The sequence below is a fragment of the Bombyx mandarina genome, chromosome 06 (assembly GCF_030267445.1).
Source record: "Bombyx mandarina strain Sakado chromosome 06, ASM3026744v2".
NCBI classification, from domain to species: domain Eukaryota; kingdom Metazoa; phylum Arthropoda; class Insecta; order Lepidoptera; family Bombycidae; genus Bombyx; species Bombyx mandarina.
The window spans coordinates 15,776,476-15,801,218 of record NC_143213.1 but is presented as its reverse complement, the minus strand read 5'-3'; the positions used below and the strand labels follow the sequence as shown (position 1 = coordinate 15,801,218).

Below are 24,743 nucleotides of genomic sequence, written 5' to 3'. Positions count from 1 at the left end.
ATATCTCGAGGTGGGTGGCGCATTTACTTTGAAGATGTCTATGGGCTCCAGTAACCACTTAACACCAGGTGGGCTGTGAGCTCGTCCTTCAATCAAAGCAATAAAAAAAAAAGTGGAGTTCGTCGTTAATGGAAGTTCTTCCTCGCTTGAACTCAGCACACCAACCTCTAATCGCAAAATATGGCGGAGCATGAACCCCTAGTGTTGCTCTCAATTCTTGATTTACCAGCTCCGTAGTAAAAAATTTCAAGCAGAGTTATTTTATTACCGTGCGAATATCAATTTTATCCATTTTTAAGTAGACGTTTCGACACGTTGCGTCGCTACCAAATGACTTCTATTTTAAAAAAACAAAAGAGGATATTGAATAAAATCGCTGTGTTATTATTATTATTATTCTAATGACTAGGCTACATATGTTCGCCAGTATCTAGTTTTTCTTTCCAGCAACAATGTATTGCATTATCACTATTTATTGAACATCCCTTGTAGGTAAAATGTTTGCTAGGAAAAATTAACCATGTGTATGTACCTATATACATCGAGAATTGTGATGAGATAATAATGAAGAAGAAGAAGAAGAAGGGTCGTCTTACCCCCTTACGGGGGCACGGAACGGGCCTCGGGGCGAACCCCACTGCCCGGGCAGAAGCTCCCTACCACATAGGGCAGGTGTGAGTTGATGCAGGGGGGAATGGGAAGAGGGTTCGTATGCGCGTTCGGCGCACTCCACATCGACAAAAATATATACATATACATAATACGATGAGCTTGATCTAAGCGACGGATTGATGCCCGCGGAGGTGGCACCCCGGCGCTGGCTGCTGTCCTTGGCTTTAGATAATAATGTATGGAGGTTTTCTATCCCAGTACCAGGACTGTCTAAGGCGATATCTTAGCGCCTTGTGCGTTATCAATTTAACTAAAAATCTGTTATGATGTCTAGGCCGTTCTGATCATCGTAGCCTGACGGATAAGACGCCTGATGCACTTCTATTGAGCAATGTGACCATGCCAGTGTTCCAATACCGCAGGTAAATACTGTTCTGTTGAAATACCTATTTAGCAAATGGTCACGAATGACCTTCACTCTGAAGGAATAACATCGTGTAATTAAAATCAAACCTACAAAAATTTTAACTTTCATCATTATTGTACTATTGAGATATAGACCTCAAATCCCGAAGTGGGTGGCAGCATTAACGCCTGATGTCTATGGGCTGCGATAACCACTCAACACTGGGTGAGCCGTAAGACTAATCTTAGTTTATCAAAGAGCGCGTGGTGCTGCTAGACCGTAAATGTGTCATAGCCTCTGAGAGTGAGTTCGTGCCAAGTATAACGACCGTCACAAGTGATTCCCCGAGCGCGGCGCGTGCCGTCGATATTAGGGGGAATAATTCTTATCATCACATTTAATTCGGTTCAATTGGTTCAGTCTCTAAGATTCTTATAAAAGCGAAAACATTTGGTTTCCCAACATCATTCCTCATCTGCACGTTGAGCAGTCAACAGACAAGTAATACGACACAGATCAAGATGTCCAAGAGTGTAGCGTTGTTGTTGTTGTGCGCGTGCTTGGCGAGCGGTAGACACGTGCCGACACGTGCGCGGAGACAAGCCGGCAGCTTCACAGTGAACTCGGATGGAACCTCCGGGGCCGCCCTGAAGGTTCCTCTCACCGGCAACGACAAGAACGTGCTCAGCGCCATCGGGTCCGCCGACTTCAATGACCGCCACAAGCTCAGCGCCGCCTCCGCAGGGCTCGCTCTGGACAACATGTGAGTACCTACCTAGTGGCGGCTAGTATACAATATACTGCTCATTGTGCTCCGGGCTAGTGGCTTCATGTTCGTTTGTCCATGTTGCAGAAACGGGCACGGGCTGAGTCTGACCGGGACCCGCATTCCTGGCTTCGGGGAGCAGCTCGGCGTCGCAGGCAAGGTCAACTTGTTCCACAACAACAACCACGACCTGAGCGCCAAGGCGTTCGCGATCAGGAACTCGCCCAGCGCCATCCCCAACGCACCCAACTTCAACACGCTGGGCGGCGGAGTGGACTACATGTTCAAGTGAGTATCTCTGCTCGTCCGTGAGCACTGAGGTGACAGCGGCAGTACGCGAGGTACTGACTCGAGGTCGTGTTGCAGACAGAAGGTGGGCGCATCGCTGAGCGCGGCGCACTCTGACGTCATCAACCGGAATGACTACTCGGCCGGCGGTAAGCTGAACCTGTTCCGATCGCCGTCCAGCTCGCTCGACTTCAACGCCGGCTTCAAGAAGTTTGATACGCCTTTTTACAGATCTTCGTGGGAGCCCAATGTGGGATTCTCCTTCTCGAAATTCTTCTAAAAAGTATTATGCGAAAGCAGTAAAATCATAAATTCCCTTTCAATATTCTAACATAAGGATTTAATTATAGTTTAGATATTATAATGTTGCGCACGAATAAATACTCACTGTCAGTACCGCCTTATCAAATAAAGAACCAATTAAACATTAGATTGTGTTTCCATGTTCACAGAACTATGTACATTATTAAACTTGTCGTTCAATTTATTATCACGCAAATTCACACAACATAACCGGGATTTTCTATATCTTGCTGAATCTGCAGCTGCAACTTGACGTAATTTTTATTAAATAGTGGCCGCCCGGTAGTCGAAATTCGAATATAATTAATTGAAACTATAAGTTTGTACATTATGATTCTATTTTCAAAGACTATTGTACTTTTTTAATCACAAATTTCACCAAGACTACACTATGGAAAAATATTAATAAAGACAAACAATATTAAATCTATTCTCAATTTGACCACAGACGTCAAGAACAAAAGTTTGACAATAAATAAATAGTATGCATGCGCGTGTTTGATGGTGGTGTGTGTAATTTTTTTTTTTATTGATTTAATGTATTTTTTAGGCATAATTTAAAAAAAAAATAGCATATTGCACTCCTTCTCTATATTCTCTATAAGCGTGGGAAATTTCATACTCCTCCGTCCGCGCAATTTTCGTAAAAAGGGATACAGTTTTTCCTTCACGTATTAATATATAGATAACACATATTAGTTTCGGGCAACGGAGCCCAATAGACGAATTTACTTTTTAAGCTATTGCATAGGTTTTATCGCGGGCCTTGAGCGCGGCGACCGAATCATGAAATTCTGTAACGAAAAAAACCTTACACCCCTCACTCCGCCTACCATGTAGTTCGCGTTCAACATATTCACACGTTGCGCTTGTGTAGTGTTTGTGAATAAGCGCGTGGCGTGACGTCACACTGCATGCGCATCATGAAAAGTCTGCCCATCTCTCTCTCGCACGGTCTACTTTATGAGTGTGAAGGGGATAGTTAATGTTTTGCTTGCTATAATGTTTATAAATATAGCGTGGTCTTGTTTTATTATTGTTTTAATATGAAATTATCATTGTCTAATTATAATTGCATAAGTTGATAAAAAATGCTATGCAATAGCTTTACCGCGGCAGTTCCCGAGTGCCATAAGTTTTTTTTCTGGTTCCACCAGTGTCTTCGCACGTTTTGATCAATAACAACCTCTAATAGTTTTTATTCACTTTTATTCGAAATATGACGGACTTATTCTCAACCAACTTGGTGTTAAATGGCTATCGGAGCCACAGATGACTACATTAACTGTCTTGAGATATGAGATTGAGATGTCATGAATAATAATTGTATCATGAATATTAAACTCCTCAAACTCAATAAGCTCATTAGGCAAACTACAACCATCAAAAATATATTTTGTACATACTTGTAACACGTTTTCTCAAACACCATAAAAACCCCCTTCTACTTATAATGAAGTTGCAAACTGATATTTTCACATTAACATTTTTTTCCCTTCCAATATCAGACAGTTCACAGACCATTAGTCGAGCTCCAGCGAACCGAATTATCAAGTAAAATACACGCTTGTGAAGATACAAGAAAAATATTAACATATAAAACATTACGTGCTTATTTTCAGAGTTTCGTAATATACGCTTAATAATAACTTTTTCAGCTACAGGATATCTAGTATTAACTGTAATTGTGGTTATACTATAAACCGGAAGACACCTGTACTTCATTCTGATCCCTGACCAGAGGATACGGCAGTAGTGGCTGACATAGAATAAAATAGGTCAGCCAAAAACCTTAATCAAGTTAACGACAATTTGAAGACGATTTTATAAAAATGCAAGTTGTGGGAACAGCAGTATTTAGACCGTTTGTTTACTGAACAACAATACCAGCTTAGGGGTGATCTTTCCTTATACCCAAGGTCTCCGACTAACCTAAACTAGTTTAAAACTACGCGGTGTAGTAGAACACCATTATGGTAAATTCGGGAGACAATCCCAGGATCCCGACGATAGAACAAAATGTTGGTACCAGTGCAGTTGAAAGGCCATAATAATGTTTCAAGTTGCACAGCGGCGTTCATATTGTAAGTGGTCTGTGTTCTTGTCTGCAGCTGCTATAGCTTGTTAACTGTTGGTTACTTAGTTACTGAAATGGCCGTCACTATCAAAAATACTTTATTCTTATACTGAATAAATAGCTGGTCTCTCTCTATACTCTAGACAATCCAGTAGCCATTGAGATGAACTCACCTACCTCCTTCGACGATAAACGATAAAAGATCTTCTGAATTTAAATTTAATAGAAAATGAAATAATATTTATAACCGTCAGTATTTTTGCTACTTCAAGTCAGATGGAATCCATTTATCAGTCTGACGCATTTCGAATGTGAATAACGTCCTTCGTGAATAACTTTTCGCATTTTGAATTTGTAACTGTTTGAATTTTAATATCGATAGATCATTTAGTATTTTATAGTTGGAAAAATCATAAAAAGTTTAGCTGATAACTTTTAAAATGATTATGAATTGCCTCAATATTCAGTTAAATATGGAGTGCTTTTAAAAACTTGATTGTTCCGATGTAAATATATTTTTACTTAAAAATAAATAGGGTGTATTTGGGATTCAGATATTTCGGATTTCGGAATGCGAGTTCATTCTTGTACGAGCCATATTCTTAAATCGATTTAAGAATTCCATATGATCTGGAACCGCTGCGTTCATCGACGGTACATTTCCAGAAGTCTTTTTTGCCACGTACCACCCGGCTATGGAATGAGCTCCCCTCCACGGTGTTTCCCGAGCGCTATGACATGTCCTTCTTCAAACGAGGCTTGTGGAGAATATTAAGCGGTAGGCAGCGGCTTGGCTCTGCCCCGGGCATTGCTGAAGACCATGGGCGACGGTAACCACCCACCACCAGGTGGGCCGTATGCTCGTCTGCCTGCCTACAAAGGCAATAAAAAAAAACCAACGTCTTCTGAAGAATACATTGCGAAATCAAAAAAAAATTATTTACCTTCTCTCACAACACGCTATTACATTATTTTACAACAGTAGACTCATCTTGCGTTTCGAAGTATATGATAAACTTCGTTTATTAGATAATAATTATCTCATACTTTTTTCGATTCCATCCAACGTATTAGTCACGCTCCACATAGCGCTAGATGGTTCTTGGAGACGTCAGGAGGAAAGCAAAGTCTTTGCGGTATTCTAATACTGCTGTGCTACTCTTCAGAGCGCGACCCACATATTAGATTCAGGGGGAAAACAACGTATTTTTGAAATATCTGAAAAAGAATTGACGAGACTAAATGTACATATTATGTATATTCTCGAAGGGAGTTATCGAGTTCCAGTGGTAATACTAAAAAAAGGATCAGATAGAGGAGATCTGTTTGTTCCTAAGATCCTAAGCTATTTGTATACTCATCTGTGTTTGTTGCAACAGCACTATAGATAAATCAGGTGGAAAATGGTAACATAACAAAGCTCTTAAATAAAATAATTTATGTTGTTGGAATCTATAACCTGGCTGCGACTATCAGCATACATAAAATACTTATTAACTTACTAATACTACTTATTAATACTACCTCTTTCAAGCATCGAGACTAATAGACTACCAACTAAGCTCGAAAGGCGTGTAAGATATCACTACTAATATTCCAATTATGACTGTCAATTCTAACACAAATTAGCCATTTTGTTTTAATAATCTAGGTCTATTGACTCCATTAAACAATTTATCGAACATTTATCCCTACAATACGGAAATGCAATTAGTACGAATCAAAAACAGAGATAAATATACGCTAATGTCCATTAGTCAGGTTTCCCTGTACTCCTTCCACAATGCCTTGATACCTCTAGAGTGTGGTTCGTTGTCACCAATTTATCACCAACTGAACTATGCAGTTTCTTTAGCAGTTGTTTGCAGGGGAGTCACCCCTACTATATGCTTTAAGTATTCTCAGTAATTTTACTTCGTGATAACAATAACCGTCTTGCCTATGGTTTTAAATCTATTTAAATTTGAATTTGAATTATGGTTAGAAAGCCAGTGTTGTTAATTATTAGAGATTTTGACTTCATATCTCAAGACAGGTAGAATTATTTTAGGTGCCATGGCTATATATATTTTTTTATTGCTTAGATGAGTGGACGAGCTCCTGGTGTTAAGTGGTTACTGGAGCCCATATACATCTACAACGTAAATGCGTCACGCACATTGAGATATAAGTTCTAAGGTCTCAGTATAGTTACAACGGCTACCCCACCCTTCAAACCGAAACGAATTACTGCTTCACGGTTGAAATAGGCGGGGAGGTGGTACCTACCCGTGCGGACTCACAAGAAGTCCTGCCACCAGTAATTACGCAAATTATAATTTTGCGGGTTTGATTTTTATTACACGATGTTATTCCTTCACCGTGGAAGTCAGTCGTGAACATTTGTTAAGTACGTATTTCATTAGAAAAATTGGTACCCGCCTGCGGGATTCGAGCACCGGTGCATCGCTACAAACTAATGCACCGAACGTCTTATCCTTTAGGCCACGACGACTTCAAATATATAAGATAATATGAGGTCAAATTTTCATGGCCATGTAATTGTTAAACGGATTTATTTTACAAAGGAATAATATTTCATTGTAAAAATAGTTCAAAAACAGATGTTAATTACTAATCTGTCCAATTACCATAAATAAAATTTAGTAGAATATTATAATTATAATAAAACCATTTAGTGATAAATTCAAATAGTAGTGGATAATCTAAGTCGTACAAAACGGGTCGTTTGAAACTGTCCAGAGCGAACTGTATGAAATATAACGGCCGTACAGAATAAGATCGAATCATTTATTATGTACATTCGAGCGTTAACAAGCTAATAATATTTTGAATTGCTTTTACTAGTGCTTTGATAAGTCAATTCTAGATTACAATTTGAATTTAATAGTTTTAGTTTTGTATAGCTTCGAACCGAGTCCAACAAGGCTTGCATTTTATTGACTAATTCGGCATGAACTTTACCATCAATTTCAGTATCGGAGAAGGTAGATTTTTTTCCCCTACTGCTAGTAGCCTAAGAGCCTATTCCAGTTATGCCCGGACGGGTGGGTTAACTCTCGGGCCCACCTTGAGAGAATTTGCTAACACTAGCCCTAGCAACAAAGTCGATAATAACAGAAGCGCAGCAAGACAGCCGCTAAAGTCACATTTAAAAATGTTTTTTATAATAAAATAAGTGTTACTTGCAACTCTGTACAAAAATCTTGGAAAGTTGTTTAAATCTAGGTTTTACATTATTGATTTGCATCCAATTTTCTGATGGTAAATTCAATAGTTGCGTGACAAAACTGATGGGCCTGAATAGCTAGCTAGCTATATGATGAGCTTACAGCTCATTGATTTTGGGATGATTTTACATATGCCTTGTTAGTTACAATAAAAGTGCATATTGTTTAGTTCAGTGTAGCTGAGTGAAGTTACGGCGTGGTTTAGATTGAAATTCTTATAAAGTCACAATTGAAGAAGAAGACATATTATAGCACGCGGAAACTCTGAGGAAGTCATTCTTACTCGAGAAAGATCTGAGCTCGCGTCCAATTCATACGACAAAATATTTAAAATATTCAAAGTAACTTCCAAACACCATTAAAGGTTAGTGACATGCTCCAAATTCGTCTCATATATAACGTTGTAAATCCTTCAGCGGGAGTAACATGAGGCCAATTTGTAGCATTAAATTAAGTGGGGACAACTCCCGCGGGAACGAAAATGTCTCGTTTCCTTAACCGAAAACCGTGGTAGGGGATTTAATTTTCTATGAAATTTGCCATAAGCTCGTGCATGTTTTCATGAAATAATTTGTGTCACGCACGACTTAAGGTGCTTCGTCAGCTTAGTTTTTTTATTTATTTCGGTGGTATAACCTTGTATGTATATTCTATAACTCATTAATCCATATCATTACACCAATATTAATTACAATATTGCTATTTATTTAAAGTCAGTCAATGACAAGGATGAAGATTCCTCGACATGAGTGTCCCGTTTCACAGATCAGTCTTAGCCCACGAATGTTTTAGAAAGATAACCATCAATATCAATAAAATAAGTATAATACACCTTATGCTTATAAATCCAATTCAAGTGTAGTCTGATCTACACAAAAAGTTAAGGCTCTTTCTGATCCAATTTCCTTCTAAAAGAATTTATATACCCGCAAAATAATGACAGCTATCATTTTACATGAATCCCAGAAGGCAAAATTATACGCTTAAAAATTGGTATCGTTTTATGGCATATAAACAGTACTCCAGAGTATGCTGGCAATGATTGTCAACTCGGGCCAATCCGGGAAATTATGTTTTTATAGCTTATACGGTGTAAGCTCGTTTGTTTAAGCTTCGAAGGCTGCGATTGTTACATAATGGAATACGGCATGTGATAAAAATAATACAAATTTTCGAGACGAAATGCTTCCTGTTTTTTATTTTTCGTAATGACGATGTTAATGAAATATAAATAGTAGTTATCGTTAGGAACAATATCAGAGATACAAACGAACTAAGAGCGGCCTAATACTTATATATTGTTACGCGCTGGGGTTCGGGATAAATAAAAATTCTACCGAATTACAACTAAAAACTGTATTCAACACATAGAACACTTTTTTTTGTTCAGTAGGAAATCGCCGAACTGCCACCCTTCACTGGGGATGGCAGGTGGGGTATGTCGGAGTCGAACCGACTAAAACCTCCTGTCGCTCAACAACCCACGTCCGAACCTCGCATGAAACAGAACTCATGAAAAGACAAAAGGGAGAGAGTGAAGCGCTTAGTGTGGAGCACATCTCTGCCATCACCCTCCCCCTCTGGACGCCAGGCCGGCGGTCGTCGGCGCCATGACCACCAGCCCTCTCGGTTGACAGGCTGTCCGAAGCCCGCCTAGATGGCACCGGTTAGAATGGGTTATCCTACGAAATACCCCACTAGGTCAGAACCAGCGTGGGTCGAGGATAGCCAGCCTTTCATCACCCGGATGCTCTTGCGTAAAACGCGTGTAGAGCAGCTTGCACGTCGTCTTCTTAGGCCCCCCTTCGCTGGGCCTCAGACCGACGTATGAGGGAACTCATCGAAGCAACCATGCCCAGTGAGCACCTGCGTGAGCCGGAAAGTGAGGCGTCCTCTGTCACGATTCACCCAGTCCACAAGGGCTGCCAGGGCCAGCCGCCTGGACCATGACTCCAGCACGAACCGCCGAGATTGGGCCCTCCGCGTTCTGACCACGCTGGACTTGAACACTTAAAACACTTCACATGTCCTTCTTCAAACGAGGCTTGTGGAGAGTATTAAGCGGTAGGCAGCGGCTTGGCTCTGCCCCTGGCATTGCTGAAGTCCATGGGCGACGGTAACCACTCACCATCAGGTGGGCCGTATGCTCGTCTGCCTACAAAGGCAATAAAAATAAAAATAAAAAAAAACTTCACAAACACTTTAAATTTCTCAATCTGGTTCTTCCGCTTCGCTTCAGGTGATCCGTTCGCTATTTCGCTTCGAGTAGTTCCGATTACTGACTGAGTGCGTGCCATCTCTGCAACGGTTTTATAGTCGATACCACATCCCTAGAATTATCGAGAATATTCCACACATCTCAAGTATTGTGTTTCCGCTATCTGACAATAGAAGGCGTTGTACTTCTCAAGCGTTCTAGGTGCTACTAGATCCTTCGATATTCGTTCGACTATTCGACAATAGATGGCGTTACTCTTACCGGCGTAACAATATGTTTTTAAGCCATGACATAGAAAACAACCCTTTAGTAAATAGCTCGAATAGAAATTCACCCACAGCGATACAAAATGTGATCCCAGTTAGTCGTGGTGAAATCTTCCCCTTTAACGAAAACGGACCGACAGTTGGCTCGGTTGTAACGGTTTATGGAAATTTGTTTTCGTTGAATGAATGTGAAAATGAATATCGTTTTGAAACATGGCATCCTGAGAGAGCTCAGTGCAATTACAACTACACTAACATACCCATTAAGCTGAAATGGTATTTCAAACTCAAGCGGAATTTTCTTAAGTCGGCATCTCAACAAACTATTTACGTTCTAATAATTTGTAGACGGTTTAATTTTCTAAAATTTTAAGTTAGAACAGGATTTTGATTTTACCTGAAAAACAAAGCACATCTGATTGCATTTTGGCTTTTTAATTTAGATTATGATAATTTCTGAAGTCTATATTATGCTACGAAAATACTGTAATTAATTTGATTTGGTATCAACACTGTGTTTCCAAATAAGTTTATGATTAATGTGACTTATTTCTAAATACCATATCAGCGTACATTTATCTAGGTCGCTTGTCATTTTAGCAGCAAAATTAATTTGCAGATAATATACTGACAGCAATTTTCTGACAAATTACTTATAGAACGCAATAGTGAAATAGAATTGTTGTGATCTGATCGTAATAGATAATATAAAGTTAAAATCTTTGATTGGGTTTCTTGTGATATTAGATTATTTTTATTTCAGACTAAATATTACACGTATTTATGAAGATTAATTTCGCACTATCGATCGTGCTGTTATGAGCTGACTGATTGTCGTGTTCTTTAATTTCTTGCTTAAATGAATAGGCGAGCTCACGACCTACCTTTTGTTAACTTGTCACCATAGCCCATAGATATTAACAACGTAAATGCCGCCACACCCACTTTCAGACATGAGTCCTATGTCTCAGTTTTATGATACAACAGCTGTCCCATCCTTCAAACCGGCAGAAATAGGCAGGGTGGTGGTATCAGCCGCGCCGGTTCACAATCGAAGTCAATCGTGAACATTTGTTAAGTACGTATTTGATTTGAACAACTGGTACCCGCCTGCGGGATTCGAACACCGTAACATTGTGTAGGAATCGTTAAACAACAGATAAATGCATGGAACATTAAGAGACTATTATTCAAATAAACAATTTAACTTAATTTTTTTTTATTGCCCTACTAGGCAGATAGTGAATGGTTACCGTCGCCCATGGACTTCAGCAATGCCAGGGGCAAAGCTAAGCCACTGCTTACCATTAAATACTCTCCACAAGTCTCGTTTGAAGAAGGACATGTCATAGCGCTCGGGAAGCACCGTGGAGGGGAGCTCATTGCAAAGCCGGATGGTAGGTGGCAAAAAAGATCTCTGGAAACGATCTGTAGAAGAACGCAGTGGAATGAACTCTACTTCCGTGTAGGCGATGGTAAAAACGAGATGAAGGCATCAATTCAAACAATTCCTCAGAGCATGGATCATACGTTACAAAATACAGAGGGAACTGAAATCCCTCCGCAGACCCAGAGGTTAGATGTACATATATGAAGGCTGACGAGGAGTATACAGGTCATGGGGCCACCCACAGACATTGGCAATATCTGGGGCTAATCTGTTTTGATGTGTGCTTTGACTTTATAGTATCGGCCTGACATAGCACCACCTCTTCTCGTCGTTGAGTGTAGGAAGTGACTAAGTGACTAAGGGGTTCATAGGCAACGGCGCTCTCTGAATTGTATACCAGCATACCGCGATCGTTAAATGGCCTTTACAAACAGTATGGCATATTGTAAAAACGCATGAGTGGCCTCTCTTACCACATGGCCATTTCCTGTCGCAAATTAGTCATGCGTCTCAGTTTGGAAGGTGGGGTACGAGTAGTCGTTTTACAATATAACTAAGACTTCCTAAATGGCCTACAGTCTGATACTCGCCAAGTAAACATACGATAGTGTCCATAGAAATAATGTTGTACGGAGATGCAATGTGAGATCTGACTGATTTTAAAGAGAGGAACTGAATTGAATTCTTCTTTCCTGACAAAAAAAGCTGCACTCTATGATGCCACAGCTAAGCGCAGGACACAAATAGACTTGTAATACTCAACGGTAGGGAAAAAGAAAATAATAAATACCACTGTCATCTTAAGCTGGTTGTCCTTTATTTATCTCCTTCGACCGTGTTTAGGTTAAAATTTGATAACAAATCTGTAGTTTTGCAAATACAATGTTCTAATGAACGCAACCAGTCAATAGGTCCCTCGTGATCTGATTTATAAATGCAACTGGGGGCGACCGCGAACACGTGTCGCATTATTTATAGCGACAAATATTGTGTTTTTGCGTTATATTCAATGCGTTAATTGCGCTAACCACTCTGTACGAGTGGCCCTACAGTATATACTTTTTATAACGCAAGTAGATTGACAAATTACTTCTATTGACATCTATACAACCGTAAATCCATTATTGATAGGTTGCCAACCGAACGACTATACGCTCGACGAAAATAGTTCCAGATGCCCTTTTCTCATACCTGCACCTATTTTTTTTTTATTGCTTAGGAGGGTGGTAGAGCACACAGCCCACCTGGTGTTAAGTGGTTATTGGAGCCCATAGACATCTACGACGTAAATGCGCCAATCACCTTGAGATAAAGGTTCTAAGGTCTCAAGTATAGTTACAACGGCTGCCCCACCCCTCAAATCGAAACGTATTACTGCTTCACGGTAGAAATAGGCGGGGTGATGGTGGTACCTACCCGCGTAGACTCACAAGAGGTCCTACCACTAAATTATATGATAGCCACGAACAACAGAGATAGACCACGAGTGCATGGTACCGTTATACGAAATGCACAACTACCCACTGAAATTAATGTAAAAGTCGGGTAGAAGTAAACTGTTACCGGAAACAATTCATTCCCCAAATAGCAGGTGAACTCTGAAAGGGCGTCACCGAGAGAAATTCAACGGACAGGAACAGTCGGGAGATCGGGTTTACTGGTTATAGTACAATTCAAGCTTCATTATCCTGAGTCTCTTTCTGATCATTCAAATTGTGAAAAACGTATAAAGAAACAGTTCTGTATTTCGGGATTTTGTTTGTATAAAATTAAAGGTTTTTAAAGGTGTAGTCTTCGATTTCATGTTAACATGAATAAAATGATATTTTTTAGTACTGAGTTTAAATATCGTTGTTTTTGTTAATCATTTCACATTGCTTAAGTAAGATTCCAATGCCGGTCCCAAACCCGGATGAGAAAAGAGAAGGGTTGAGTTGGAGTTCGACCTTTTCACCGTAAAATAGTCAACGCCGAATATCCGGCGGCGGTTAATTAGCCGGACACAAACAAAGCTTCAGTGGCCTTGAAGTACTCTCTTCTAAAAGCACTGCCGTGGAAGGACACGGGACCTCACCGTGTGTATTTTTCCAAGAAAGCCTCACGAGGCCATGACCCTCAGCAATGCGGATTATCGACGCAAGGAGGAGGAGGGAAAGCAAGCTTCAGACTTTCGTTGTCCAACAAATTGTCAAACTCTTCTATACCATGAATAATTGCTTGTTCTTACTGACTCATCAACACGGACCCTAAGTCGCTGGGGCTACAAATTTGAAAGTTTCTCAGTTTATGTCAGCAGCCATTTAGCAACATAGAAGCAGCTATTTAAGAAATATTTTTGGTAATTTTACCCCAGAGGGGTAAATAAAAGAAGGTCGGTTTTACGGTAAGTTTATCATTTTTAAAATCAAAAGCACGAAATTTCATATACCTGCTTCTAGTTAGAAGCAAAGTATGTACATATATACCGCTTTTTATTTATTGCCTAAGATGGAATTATGGGGTTGAAAGTTAAATGGGAAGTTCGTCACTTTTTTAGGAAGAAGCACGAAATTCAATATTGAGGCTTATATAAGTTTTACTTACTAAATAATATTAGAAACAATGCATAAATAGTACTATGTATTATGTCAGCACAAAATTATGATTCTCCCGAGTGAAATTGAGACGAATAGTTTCTAGCTTTAAAATACCCAATTTCTAAAGTAACTAAAGATTTTTCCACGTTCCTGAAATTAGATTATAATCTCGAACTAAAATAATTGAAATTTTATTTACAACTTTAATAATAGAGCAGAGAAATATAAGCAAAAACAGACCTAGCCCGAAATACAATGTAGCCCGTCCTTAGCCCGACAACCGGAAATAACCGGTTTCGAGCGGTTCGCGTCGGATATATCAAGATTTTTCCGGATTCAGCTCTAGTGGTTATTCTCGTCAAGTGCGTCTGTATAAAATGGACGTCGGTCGGACATTTTTGACTGCTGTATGAAGGACTTCCTCTAGTGATGTTGAGCTATTTTTAGCATTCCTGTAGTAGAATCATAGTCTTATATAAATTGTGGGACCGCAGTTGGTAGTACATTTCTGCAATTTTTTTTCTACAAATGACTTAATGCATTCGATTGAATTTTTTTACAGTACATTAGAATTAAAACTTCAACTTTATGTTTTAAGGTAAATGGCAGGGTTTAGCCCACTGAGTTTCTCGCCGGACCCTCAGTGGGTCGTGATTCCGATCCAGTGGTAGATTCTGGGAAGCACTGCTCTTGCTAGAGTTGTAAGCAAATTCTCTCAGGTTGAACCTGTGAGTTTACCTACCCGTCAGGGCGTAGCTGAAATAGCCTTTGCTACCAGCGAATAGGTAGGGGATAAAAAGCAGCGTTCACGTGGAAATTTCTATGGGTTCTCCAGTTATACAAACCTGAACAGCAGTAGTACGCAGGATAGTGGCCCTTACTTATGTTGGCTCGGCATGTTCTTCCAATATTTGGATTTGTGTGCCTTTCAGTAAAACACATTGAAATAATTAGAATTGCCACTAAAAACGGTCAACGGCTCTATTAACTGTAAACTTTATAGCATCCTCTAGGATTCTATGCTATTATCGGAAACCGTGTGAAGCTCGTACGTGTGACGTAGGTGGTCAGACGTTAAGGCGAAGTTTTAATTCAGTCAGGTTCGGCTGAGCAATTAAATATTTAAATGACTGCGCCGGAATGAGTTTTAATTAGACGTGGGGGAATGCCGGTGCTTTCTGAGGTCTGAGTATAATGAGTGCATTTTGTACATAAATCACTAAATAGAGTTCGTCAAAGCCTCGAAACTAAAACTAATACATACATACATACATAATATATGCATTCGTGGTACAGTGATGTGTTGAAATTGGATCCATTATGGGTCGATTGCAAGATTTATTTTGGAACGAAGTTCCTTACAGCAGGCTTGGAGGAGATAGGGATTTTGCTGTGCGACCGAACTGAAAAAAATGTTATAGTAAAACCGTAAGAAAAAGTCCGTGGAATAAAACCGTTAAATGAGACGTGCGCAGGCGCGATAGTCGTATACACAAGCGAGTAGTGTATAATACCTTTCTCTTTCTCCTTCTTTCTTTTCGTTCTCTCATCTCTTCTCTCTCTATTACCACTCCACCCCGCCAATGCATAGTATATACTCATGAATTCACGGACAAGCACGTGGCGAATACTCACATTATAGATACATTTTATTTTGTTATTTTAATTGATAATTTGAATTACGATTATTTTTTTATTTTACGTAATTTATTATTTCCTAAGATACTTAATTTCCTGAATACTTTCCTGTACTTAAATAAAAACTCATCAGCAACATTTAAGAGAAAAATCAAGAAAACATACATAAAATTGAGCACGATTTTTTTTGCAAATTGTGTCGATTCTACATTAGCCGAAGGAACTTCGTTCCTACCTGGTGTCCCACGACACCACATTTTCATTTTTGTTTAATATATTCAGTTTTAGATATTATTATAAGCCTCTGGGCTTTAATGCTAAAATATTTCAATGACGGCTGTGAATATTTTCTAAATTTGATAGAATCGGTTGTGCTGTGAACAATAGGATTCTGGTAAAAAGAAAGTAAAATTGTGGACTCATTGGAATAATAATTAAACTGTGTACATAGTACTATAGACTCCATATACCTCGCTCCCGTTATGCCATCAACCGATCAGCTCGTTAGGCTGAGTGCAGTGGTCACTCGATTAATTACAAAGAAAGATCGTTTTTGTGCGACATAAGACAGAAGAGGGTTCATTTGGCAAAGAGCACCCCAACTTTACTAATTCTCAGAAACTCAGAGACTTTGGGAAGGAAGTAAAAACGAAGAAAGAAAATGTATTAGTAGTGTGAACATTAGAAAGTGCTTTAATAAAGCTCACCAACAAGGTAAAAAAAAAGATGTGTGGTATCTTGGGACATCGGATAGGAACGAAGTTCCTTATTATAAGAATATTAATTTTAAGTTATATTCGAGGTATAAAGAAAATAAAACTGGAGGTTTCGTAACAACCCACGGTCATTCGGTAACGTGCGAACTTATTGTGGTACACTTCATTCACGGTTGTTTGCATAAGAGTTAGTGTATTACGCAATCGAAAGCTCTGAGATCGTGATCAATGAATGATAAAAAAAATATGTAATTTTTGAACGTTATTACAAAGTTAAGTCGTACACTGTGTGCATTACTAATAAAAATCTTACGTTACGGACGTTTTTTCCCAGTTACGGTATCCCTCCGCATCGTCCCATAAGGAACTTCGTTCCAAAAATTACAAATATCGGAAGATCATTTAAGAGAATTGTACTTTCATAATTTCCTAACTTAATTTGGTGCATAAACAAGTATTTTTAAGGTACTAGTTTTATTATTCTCGGAGGGTCCCCTGTGGTCGGAGACCAAGATCCACTTCGATTAACTGCATCAGCGTTGGAAGTACATTACTGAACTAAAAAAGTTTCAACAAACATTATCCTTAATTAGGAATCCCACGCGACTGCGCTTGTACTATAATTAAAAATGTAAATACCTGAATGAATAGTACGATGTTAGGTAGACAGGTTAATTAACTAAGATCCGTATGTGTTGCTGTTAACAGATAAACATCTTATTTGTTTCTCTTAATCTGGAGATATAACAATATAGAGCTGCTGCAGTCAATTATGTTGAAATTTCTTTTTTAAATGTTAAGCCCTTCTTTTTCTAACGAGAATCCTTTCAATAATTAAATTATAGCTTATCAAATGTTTCTCGTTTTGTTAAAAAATCAAGGATTTTTTAATCTTTAAGTCGTATACGGGAAAATAAACATGATTACCCTTTATAATAGAAATTAACTGCATGTGCTATACCATTCCAAGGAAATGTGATAAATTCGCTTCTCGTATCACCATACTATTGGGTATTGATATAGAGAGTTGAGTATCTACAAAAATGTTAATATAATATCAGTCAATAGTTATTTTATAATTACCAACAAAGTTGTATCATCTCCCAAGATATCTATAAACAGTATTCAGTTTAACGGTTAAACAGAAAATTGTGTTAAACTATCACGTAAAGTTTATATTGTGCTGGGCTTAATGAGCAGTTTAGTGTGAAAGATCAAGCATTGATTTCTTAATAAGAATTGTACTTTAATTCCATTATTAGCAGTCCGAGCCAAAGTTACTGTTAATTCTATTGTATAATTTCTGAACACATACAAAGTACTACGTGAGTCCGAAGACATCACACATTTGAATTACGGAGAGGAAGTGTAACTTAAAGGCAGTAGGAATAAGCCGTTAGATTTGTTCATTACATATTTATATTATTCGTTTGTTTTTCGTGTGACAGCTGCAAAACTATCTACAGGTATTTTTTATATGCATCCGGTCAGAATGCCGCAACTATATCATCTGATTAACAAACAATAAAATAGCCACGCAATATTCAAACACGTTCCATCCATATTATCGACACGCAATAAAATCCAAAGGCAATTAAGTAAAGTTAACACATTTTGATCGTCGCCCGATCGTTAGTTAGGTTTATGGTGATATCTGTGTACAAATGGGTTCACGTTTAGTGACGCTAATATTTATTAGATAGATTTGCTTTCCATGCGGATGTAGGATTTTCTGAACATCATGGGGTACGCTCACATAGGAATACCCAGTGTGAGTAGCGCACGCATGAGGTGGATTAACGATCGATGCCTTTGAAATGTGGGTGTGGCGGAGGATGCTACGAATGCCGTGGACTGCCATGAGAACAAACGAGTCTATTCTAAGGCAGCTAAACATCCGAAAAAGGCTCTCTTCCATCTGCCGGGACGGTGTTATGAGCTTTTTCGGACACATCATGCGGTCTCCCAGACATGAATTAGAGAAGCTCATAATTGCGGATCGCATAGAGGGCAAGCGCGCCGTGGGCAGAACACCAGCCAGATGGTCAGATCTAGCAAGAGAAGCACTCGGTGGTAGTCTGTACCATGCAGTCCATGCCACCCATGATCGAGCACATTAGAAGTACGTCGCATGTGGTCGCGATCCTCAGTAGTGAAGGAACGATATAGAAGAAGAAAGGTCGTGGTAATCCACTGGACGCGGGTTCCACAGAACCGGTAATTGTGGCGAAGGCGAACCTTGTCGTGCCAAAACGGTGGACGTCTGTGGGCTGATCATAACGAGATGCTTAGTGACGCATAATGCCTACAACATGCGTCCAAACCACGGCAAGGCACAATTCATTTAAATATTCGAGGAAATTCAATTTGGAAATCAATCAAACTGACATCAACTGAGTTAGTACCAGTGTACCGATGCGATACGTGCAAAGAACTTTGCTTATATTAGGTGTCGGCAAAGTTGGAATCGCGATCTGAACTTTGGATTTGTTTGATGAAGCTGCTCTCTGCCAACAAGACGAGGCTTTTTGTTGAATTTTTTGATGCTCAAGAGTCCACTGACTAAGAGTTTGTTACGTAGCTTTGTTACTGCGTGGTCTACAGTTTCAATGTGATCTATATTATTAAAATAAAAATAAACACAGTTCCTAAGTGCAATCACTCTCATAGTAACATGTTTACATATTTTATTTTGTGTAAATTACTTAGATCAATACATTGAGTGAGCACTCGAGTAATATCTAAACAAAAAATCTACATCAATTACGACACATCAAATATTCTTAAAAATTTATTCCTTAATTTCATTAGCATAATAAATTACAAAATTTTGTGAATATCACAAATAAAACGTCCGATATTTAAACAAAAGTAAAAGAAACAACTTAGGTGGGTGGACGAGCTCACAGTCCACCCAATGTTAAGTGGTTACTGGAGCCCATAGATATCTACAACGTAAATTAGCCACCCACCTTGAGATATAAGTTCTAAGGTCTCAGTATAGTTACAACGGCTACCCCACCCTTCAAACCAAAACGTGTTACTGCTTCGCGGCAGAAATGGGCAGGGTGGTGGTACCTACTCGTGCGGACTCACAAGAGGTTCTACGACTAGTAAAAATTCATTCCTTCTAATTTAAGACCATCTCCGTGCAGCCAGAAATTTTCCTCTAAAACTTTTAAGAATTCTAGGTCCCAGTGGGCTGGCTCCTCGGCATATTTATGAAGGCTGAAAAAATGACAGTCGCGTCTCGGCTATAAACTGCACCTGATGCCACATCGTCGGGTTAACGCCAACTTTCTTATGAAGAAAGCTTTTTATGATTTCACGTAAGGGTTTTTACATCACTTGACTTGTTTTGATGTTTTATTCGTGCATTGTAAATTAGATTGGATTGTAGTTTTAAGCTATGTATTTGTCATTTGTGACAGCTTTACCATAAGATTTTATGCAAAAAAAAAAACATCAGAGAATGTAGATTACTTTGCTTTCTCGTGTACATCACAAAAAATTACGAGAAAAAAACAGATTTTCGATTCCTGTGAGTATTACAAACACTTAACTGATAAACATTCACACACAGCAGTAATATCTAAGTACAACTGCAGTAGTATATAACATTTTCATGAATCGTCCCCACTAGTTGTTAAGATAGCCGTTATTCTATGATGGTTTGGTTTAAAGGTAATATAAATCTTATTAGTAACAGGTAAGATTAATAATTCAATTGAAAAAGTATTTGTTATTTTAAATGTATAATCAATCAAAGCAACGAGCTGAAGAAATGACAAAAGTATCCTGCTTAAAAGGTAAAACATTCCATAAAATTCATTAGCAAAAATAATAATTGATAAGCTTGTCTTTTTTTTTTCCATAGTAAGTTCTAAGGAATCTTTTTATGTTATAGTATTTCTTCGTCACAGCTGATACCATAACATTATCAAAAATAGCCCTCAACCTTTAAGCCGTGAGAGGTGTTAGTAATCCCTTAACACTAGGTTAACATCTGCTTTAAATGTTATAGCAATACAATAATAGATTTCTCTGAACGAGTGCAAACTGCGCAATAATGGTAGCGACGTGGCTGATATTGTCAATATGAATAAGAACCGGTAATCGCTCTGAAGCTTATGAGATCACTAACATTTCTAAGTGTTGGTGACTCTAAGAGCTGCCTATTCCATTTGTCATCATTTATGAAGCTGCTCTAACAGATTGCTTTCTCGTTTGCACCATAAAATGCATCTGTGGCGTCGTGCGTCGTCGAGAAGGTATCAAATACCTTACGTGATATTTTTTTCTGCAAAATTCTGCCTTTTGTATGTACTATACAGATTGGGTTTAGATGCTAATTGATAATATATTTTTTTTATTGCTTAGATGGATGCTTCAAACCGAAACACATTACTGCTTCACGGTAGAAATAGGCAGGGTGGTGGCACCTACCCGTGCGGACTCACAAAATGTCCTACCAGTAATTATGCAAATTATAATTTTGCGGGTTTGATTTTTATTACACGATGTTATTCCTTCACCTTGGAAGTCAATCGCGAACACGTATTTCATTAGAAAAATTGGTATCTGCCGGCGGGATTCGAACACCAGTGCATCGCTAGATACGAATGCACCGGACGTCTTATCCTTTGGGCCACGACGACTTGTATAGCGTGGTTTTATCAGTTTCGCTGGTAGTTCCACTGCTTCACCCGTGTCAGTAAGCATATGCTTTATTCGTATAACAATCAATAATTATATGAACGCACTAGAACGCAATTACATAGACGTAAACATCTCTACAATTATTATTATTATTACCCTTATTATTTTTCATTTCACTTTTAGTATTTATTTTAGTATTGCATATTTTAGTATTTATTTGTATTTAATCGTATGCAAGTCTATTTAATATTGTATTTATTTTTCACATGTGTGTATGTAAATTTATTATAGCACCATCCATGCTAGTTTGCTTATTCTTCTTCCTGCAAGGTTGCTTGGAAGAGATCGCTTTCAGCGATAAGGCCGCCAATTTATGTCACCGTTTATTATTTGTGTTATATGCTTAATCTGTACATGTGGTTTAAAATAAAGAATTATATTATTATTATTATTCAGTAACGGAGCTTAAGCACTTAAAAAAAAGAAACGGAATCTTCATAACAATGTTTGAGTTTGAGCATCTATCAGTGTCCCGAACATAAATAGTGTGAAACTCCCGCGCCCTCCGACATGTGTTGCGACAATTTGTCTCCAGCCCAATATCACAAGATAGCGACGTGAATTACTCACCGCACTGATTTCCACGCTTGCACTTCCGCAATGTGTACATTCATATATTATTATACGGGTAGGTACCACCACCCTGCCTATTTCTGCCGTGAAGCAGTAATGCGTTTCGGTTTGAAGGGTGGGGCAGCTGTTGTAACTATACTTGAAACCTTAGAACTTATACATATCTCAAGTTGGGCGGCGCATTTACGTTGTAGATGTCTATGGGCTCCAGTAACCACTTAACACCAGGTGGGCTGTGAGGTCGCCCGCTCAACTAAGCAACAAAAAAAAAAAAATTATACTTACAATTTCTTACTTGTTAAATCTAGTTTTAATCGAATCACGTTTCAATTGGAGCTTCTAAGTAACCGTTTTTGTCGTAACAAACCCTTGATTATAAACAATAAGTGATTTAAGTTAAGTAAATCATTGGTACATCTTTCAGAAGCAGAATTAGCCCCTACTACTACCTAGAACCAGTAGAATTCCTAGAAGGTCCAACTTGCGTTTCCAAAAATATTTTTTACCGCTAATCTGGTACGGGAATAAGCTTTTCGTTTTCTTTTTCTAAGTGCCATATAATATCTTCCTCCAAACAAATTTTAAAGCTTCAGCATAAGGCAGCGGTTAGATTATTACCCTGGCATTGATCGCGTCCACGAGTGATGGGGACCACTTATCATCAAGTGAGCCGTACGCTTTCGAAGGCATTACAAATATAACTTGCAACGAAACCAAAGTCACAATCTCAAGCAAGCTTATTCCCAATATTTAGAGTTTAATTCCGAGCCCGACGACATATTTCTCAGAATAGCTCCACTATCGACAATACGGGTAAGAATTAATAACAGTGAAAACTATTTCGAGCATGGTTTTATCTGATTTCATACAAATTGATACAAACCATAGTGACTGTCACAGTCTGCCGCTAAGCAGTGCGGTTTGTCGTGGAGCTCGGAATGACATCTTAAACGTTTACGTGCTGCTACAGCTCACGATATTAGTTACGATAGTTCCTTTTTGATATGAAATAAGTTTGCGTTCGGGGTCAAACGAGGAGTTCGTAATATGAATGTACACAGTCTGTGCGCGTTGGAATGGTTTCGCACGTGTTCGATATTGGGATGTAATGAATCGATACAACGCGAATAGTACAACTGCGGAGCTAACACGTACGGTCACGCACCGCGCGACCTCTGTCCCTGCTGCGGAGCTGATGATAGATCAGTGTTACACATTATTGAATTAAATAATGGTTTAAAAAACTAACAAAATACGCTTTATAGAAAATCCAACTAAAAAATAGAAAATAAATTTTAATAAATTTGAATTAAAAATAGTGTAAGAAAAAAATTATTTTACTGTAAAAAAAGCGTGGGGTGCATGGTATAAATTCTTATCATTAGTATTTTTATTTTCATGGGTTTTTGGGAAGTTGCTTTGTAATCTATACATATAAATAAAATTGGAGTGTCTGTTTGTGATATTGAAATAACCGCTTTTTACTACATGCATATGAATATATATACGGTACATACACCAAAATAGCATTTTTTACAATTTTTGTCTGTCTGTCTGTCTGTCTGTTTGTTCCGGCTAATCTCTGGAACGGCTGGACCGATTTTGACAGAGCTTTCACTGACAGGTAGCTGATGGGATAAGGAGTAACTTAGGCAACTTTTTTTTAGACTAGCTTCGCCGCGCGGCGTCTCCCGCGGTACGACAATAACCGCGGGTAGCATCGCGGGACTCAACTATCTATAATAAAATTTAATGTTTCCGAAGCGAAGCGAGTGCGGGTCACTAGTAATCAATATAATCAGTCAGTGGTTAGATTAATCAGTAAATTGAATTTTCTTTTTAATATCTTTCTAATTACTGGGGTTAGGACCTCTTGTAAGTTCGCACGAGTAGGTACCACCACCCTGCCTATTTCAGTCGTGAAGCAGTAATGTGTTTCGGTTTGAAAGGTGGGGTAGCCGTTGTAACTATACTGAGACCTTAGAACTCATATCTTAAGGTGGGTAGCGGTATTTACGTTGTAGATGTCTATGGTCTCCGGTAGCCACTTAACAACAGGTGGGCTGTGAGCTCGTCCACCCATCTACACAATAAATAAATAAATCTATAATATGGACTTCAACAACCACTAAACACCAGGGGTGCCGTGAGTGTGAGCGCTTTTGTCAAATCTACTGCCTTTTGTGTTATAGTTGTACTTTAGGTTAGTGAACTAGCATGATAGATCTTACTCGATCAAAGCCATCAAAGGACAGCCTTAGGCGGTTCGATTCCAATGAATAGTCCGCGGGGAGTGCCCGTCATATTCCTATCAGGGTTGTTAAGTATACCAGAGAAAAAATCCTGATTATTGGCTGTCCATAAAATCAGGATTCCCCTTCGGAGGCAATTTAGCTGCTGCCTCCCGGGCGTGCAGGCACATCCGACGTTTATGACCGGCCGTTATTGGGCCATATATCGTGGGCCCTTGGTCCTCCCAGTAACCCTGGGGTTATTTTGGCGCGGTATAACAAAAAAAAAAAAAATACAAAAAGTTCCGCTCTTATTTTATGCTTGAATTATAACTGTTTTGTTTTCGTTGTGACGTATAGGGGTTTATTTACTGAAATTGTTTGGATGTTTAGGAAAGGTTTTTGATTGTATTGGCAGAGAAGGACATACAAGATCACGGCTCATCAATTTACCGAAGCTCATAAGCGCTACAGTCAGGATACAGATGCACAGCTTCAGACATGAAGCCGAATCAAATAATGGAATCGAATAAAACTAGAACGCAAGGTCGTTTAGTGGAAGAAATGGACAGGATTCAGATCAAAGTAGTCGGCAACCTTAACGATCTAGCCTATGGACCTCAATAACCATTTAATATCCTGTAAGATGTGATCTCGACACCCCCCCGCACTAATAAATTAAAGATAATCGTTATCCTATCTAGGGTGAATACTATCCACAGATTGTGTAAGGT

General features: G+C 38.8%; 2 protein-coding genes across 4 annotated transcripts in view; one reads left to right on the top strand and one right to left on the bottom strand.

The window, feature by feature from the left end:
- LOC114252697 (uncharacterized) overlaps positions 1-24,743 on the bottom strand; it is a 378,993-nt gene that overhangs the window by 335,294 nt on the left and 18,956 nt on the right. The gene's annotated exons all lie outside the window — the stretch shown is intronic.
- Positions 1,474-2,502, top strand: LOC114251748 (attacin 1). Its single transcript, XM_028186130.2, has 3 exons — positions 1,474-1,781; positions 1,872-2,072; positions 2,151-2,502. Exons 1-3 carry the CDS (start codon positions 1,540-1,542, stop codon positions 2,350-2,352), a joined length of 645 nt encoding a protein of 214 aa, XP_028041931.2. The 5' UTR covers positions 1,474-1,539; the 3' UTR covers positions 2,353-2,502.

Excerpts from the sequence above, each read along its gene's own strand:
- LOC114251748 (XM_028186130.2), top strand. The coding sequence starts at position 1,540 with ATGTCCAAGAGTGTAGCGTTGTTGTTGTTGTGCGCGTGCTTGGCGAGC. Across the intron at positions 1,782-1,871 it reads GGGCTCGCTCTGGACAACAT|AAACGGGCACGGGCTGAGTC; the intron begins GTGAGTACCTAC and ends TCCATGTTGCAG. Across the intron at positions 2,073-2,150 it reads GGAGTGGACTACATGTTCAA|ACAGAAGGTGGGCGCATCGC; the intron begins GTGAGTATCTCT and ends GTCGTGTTGCAG.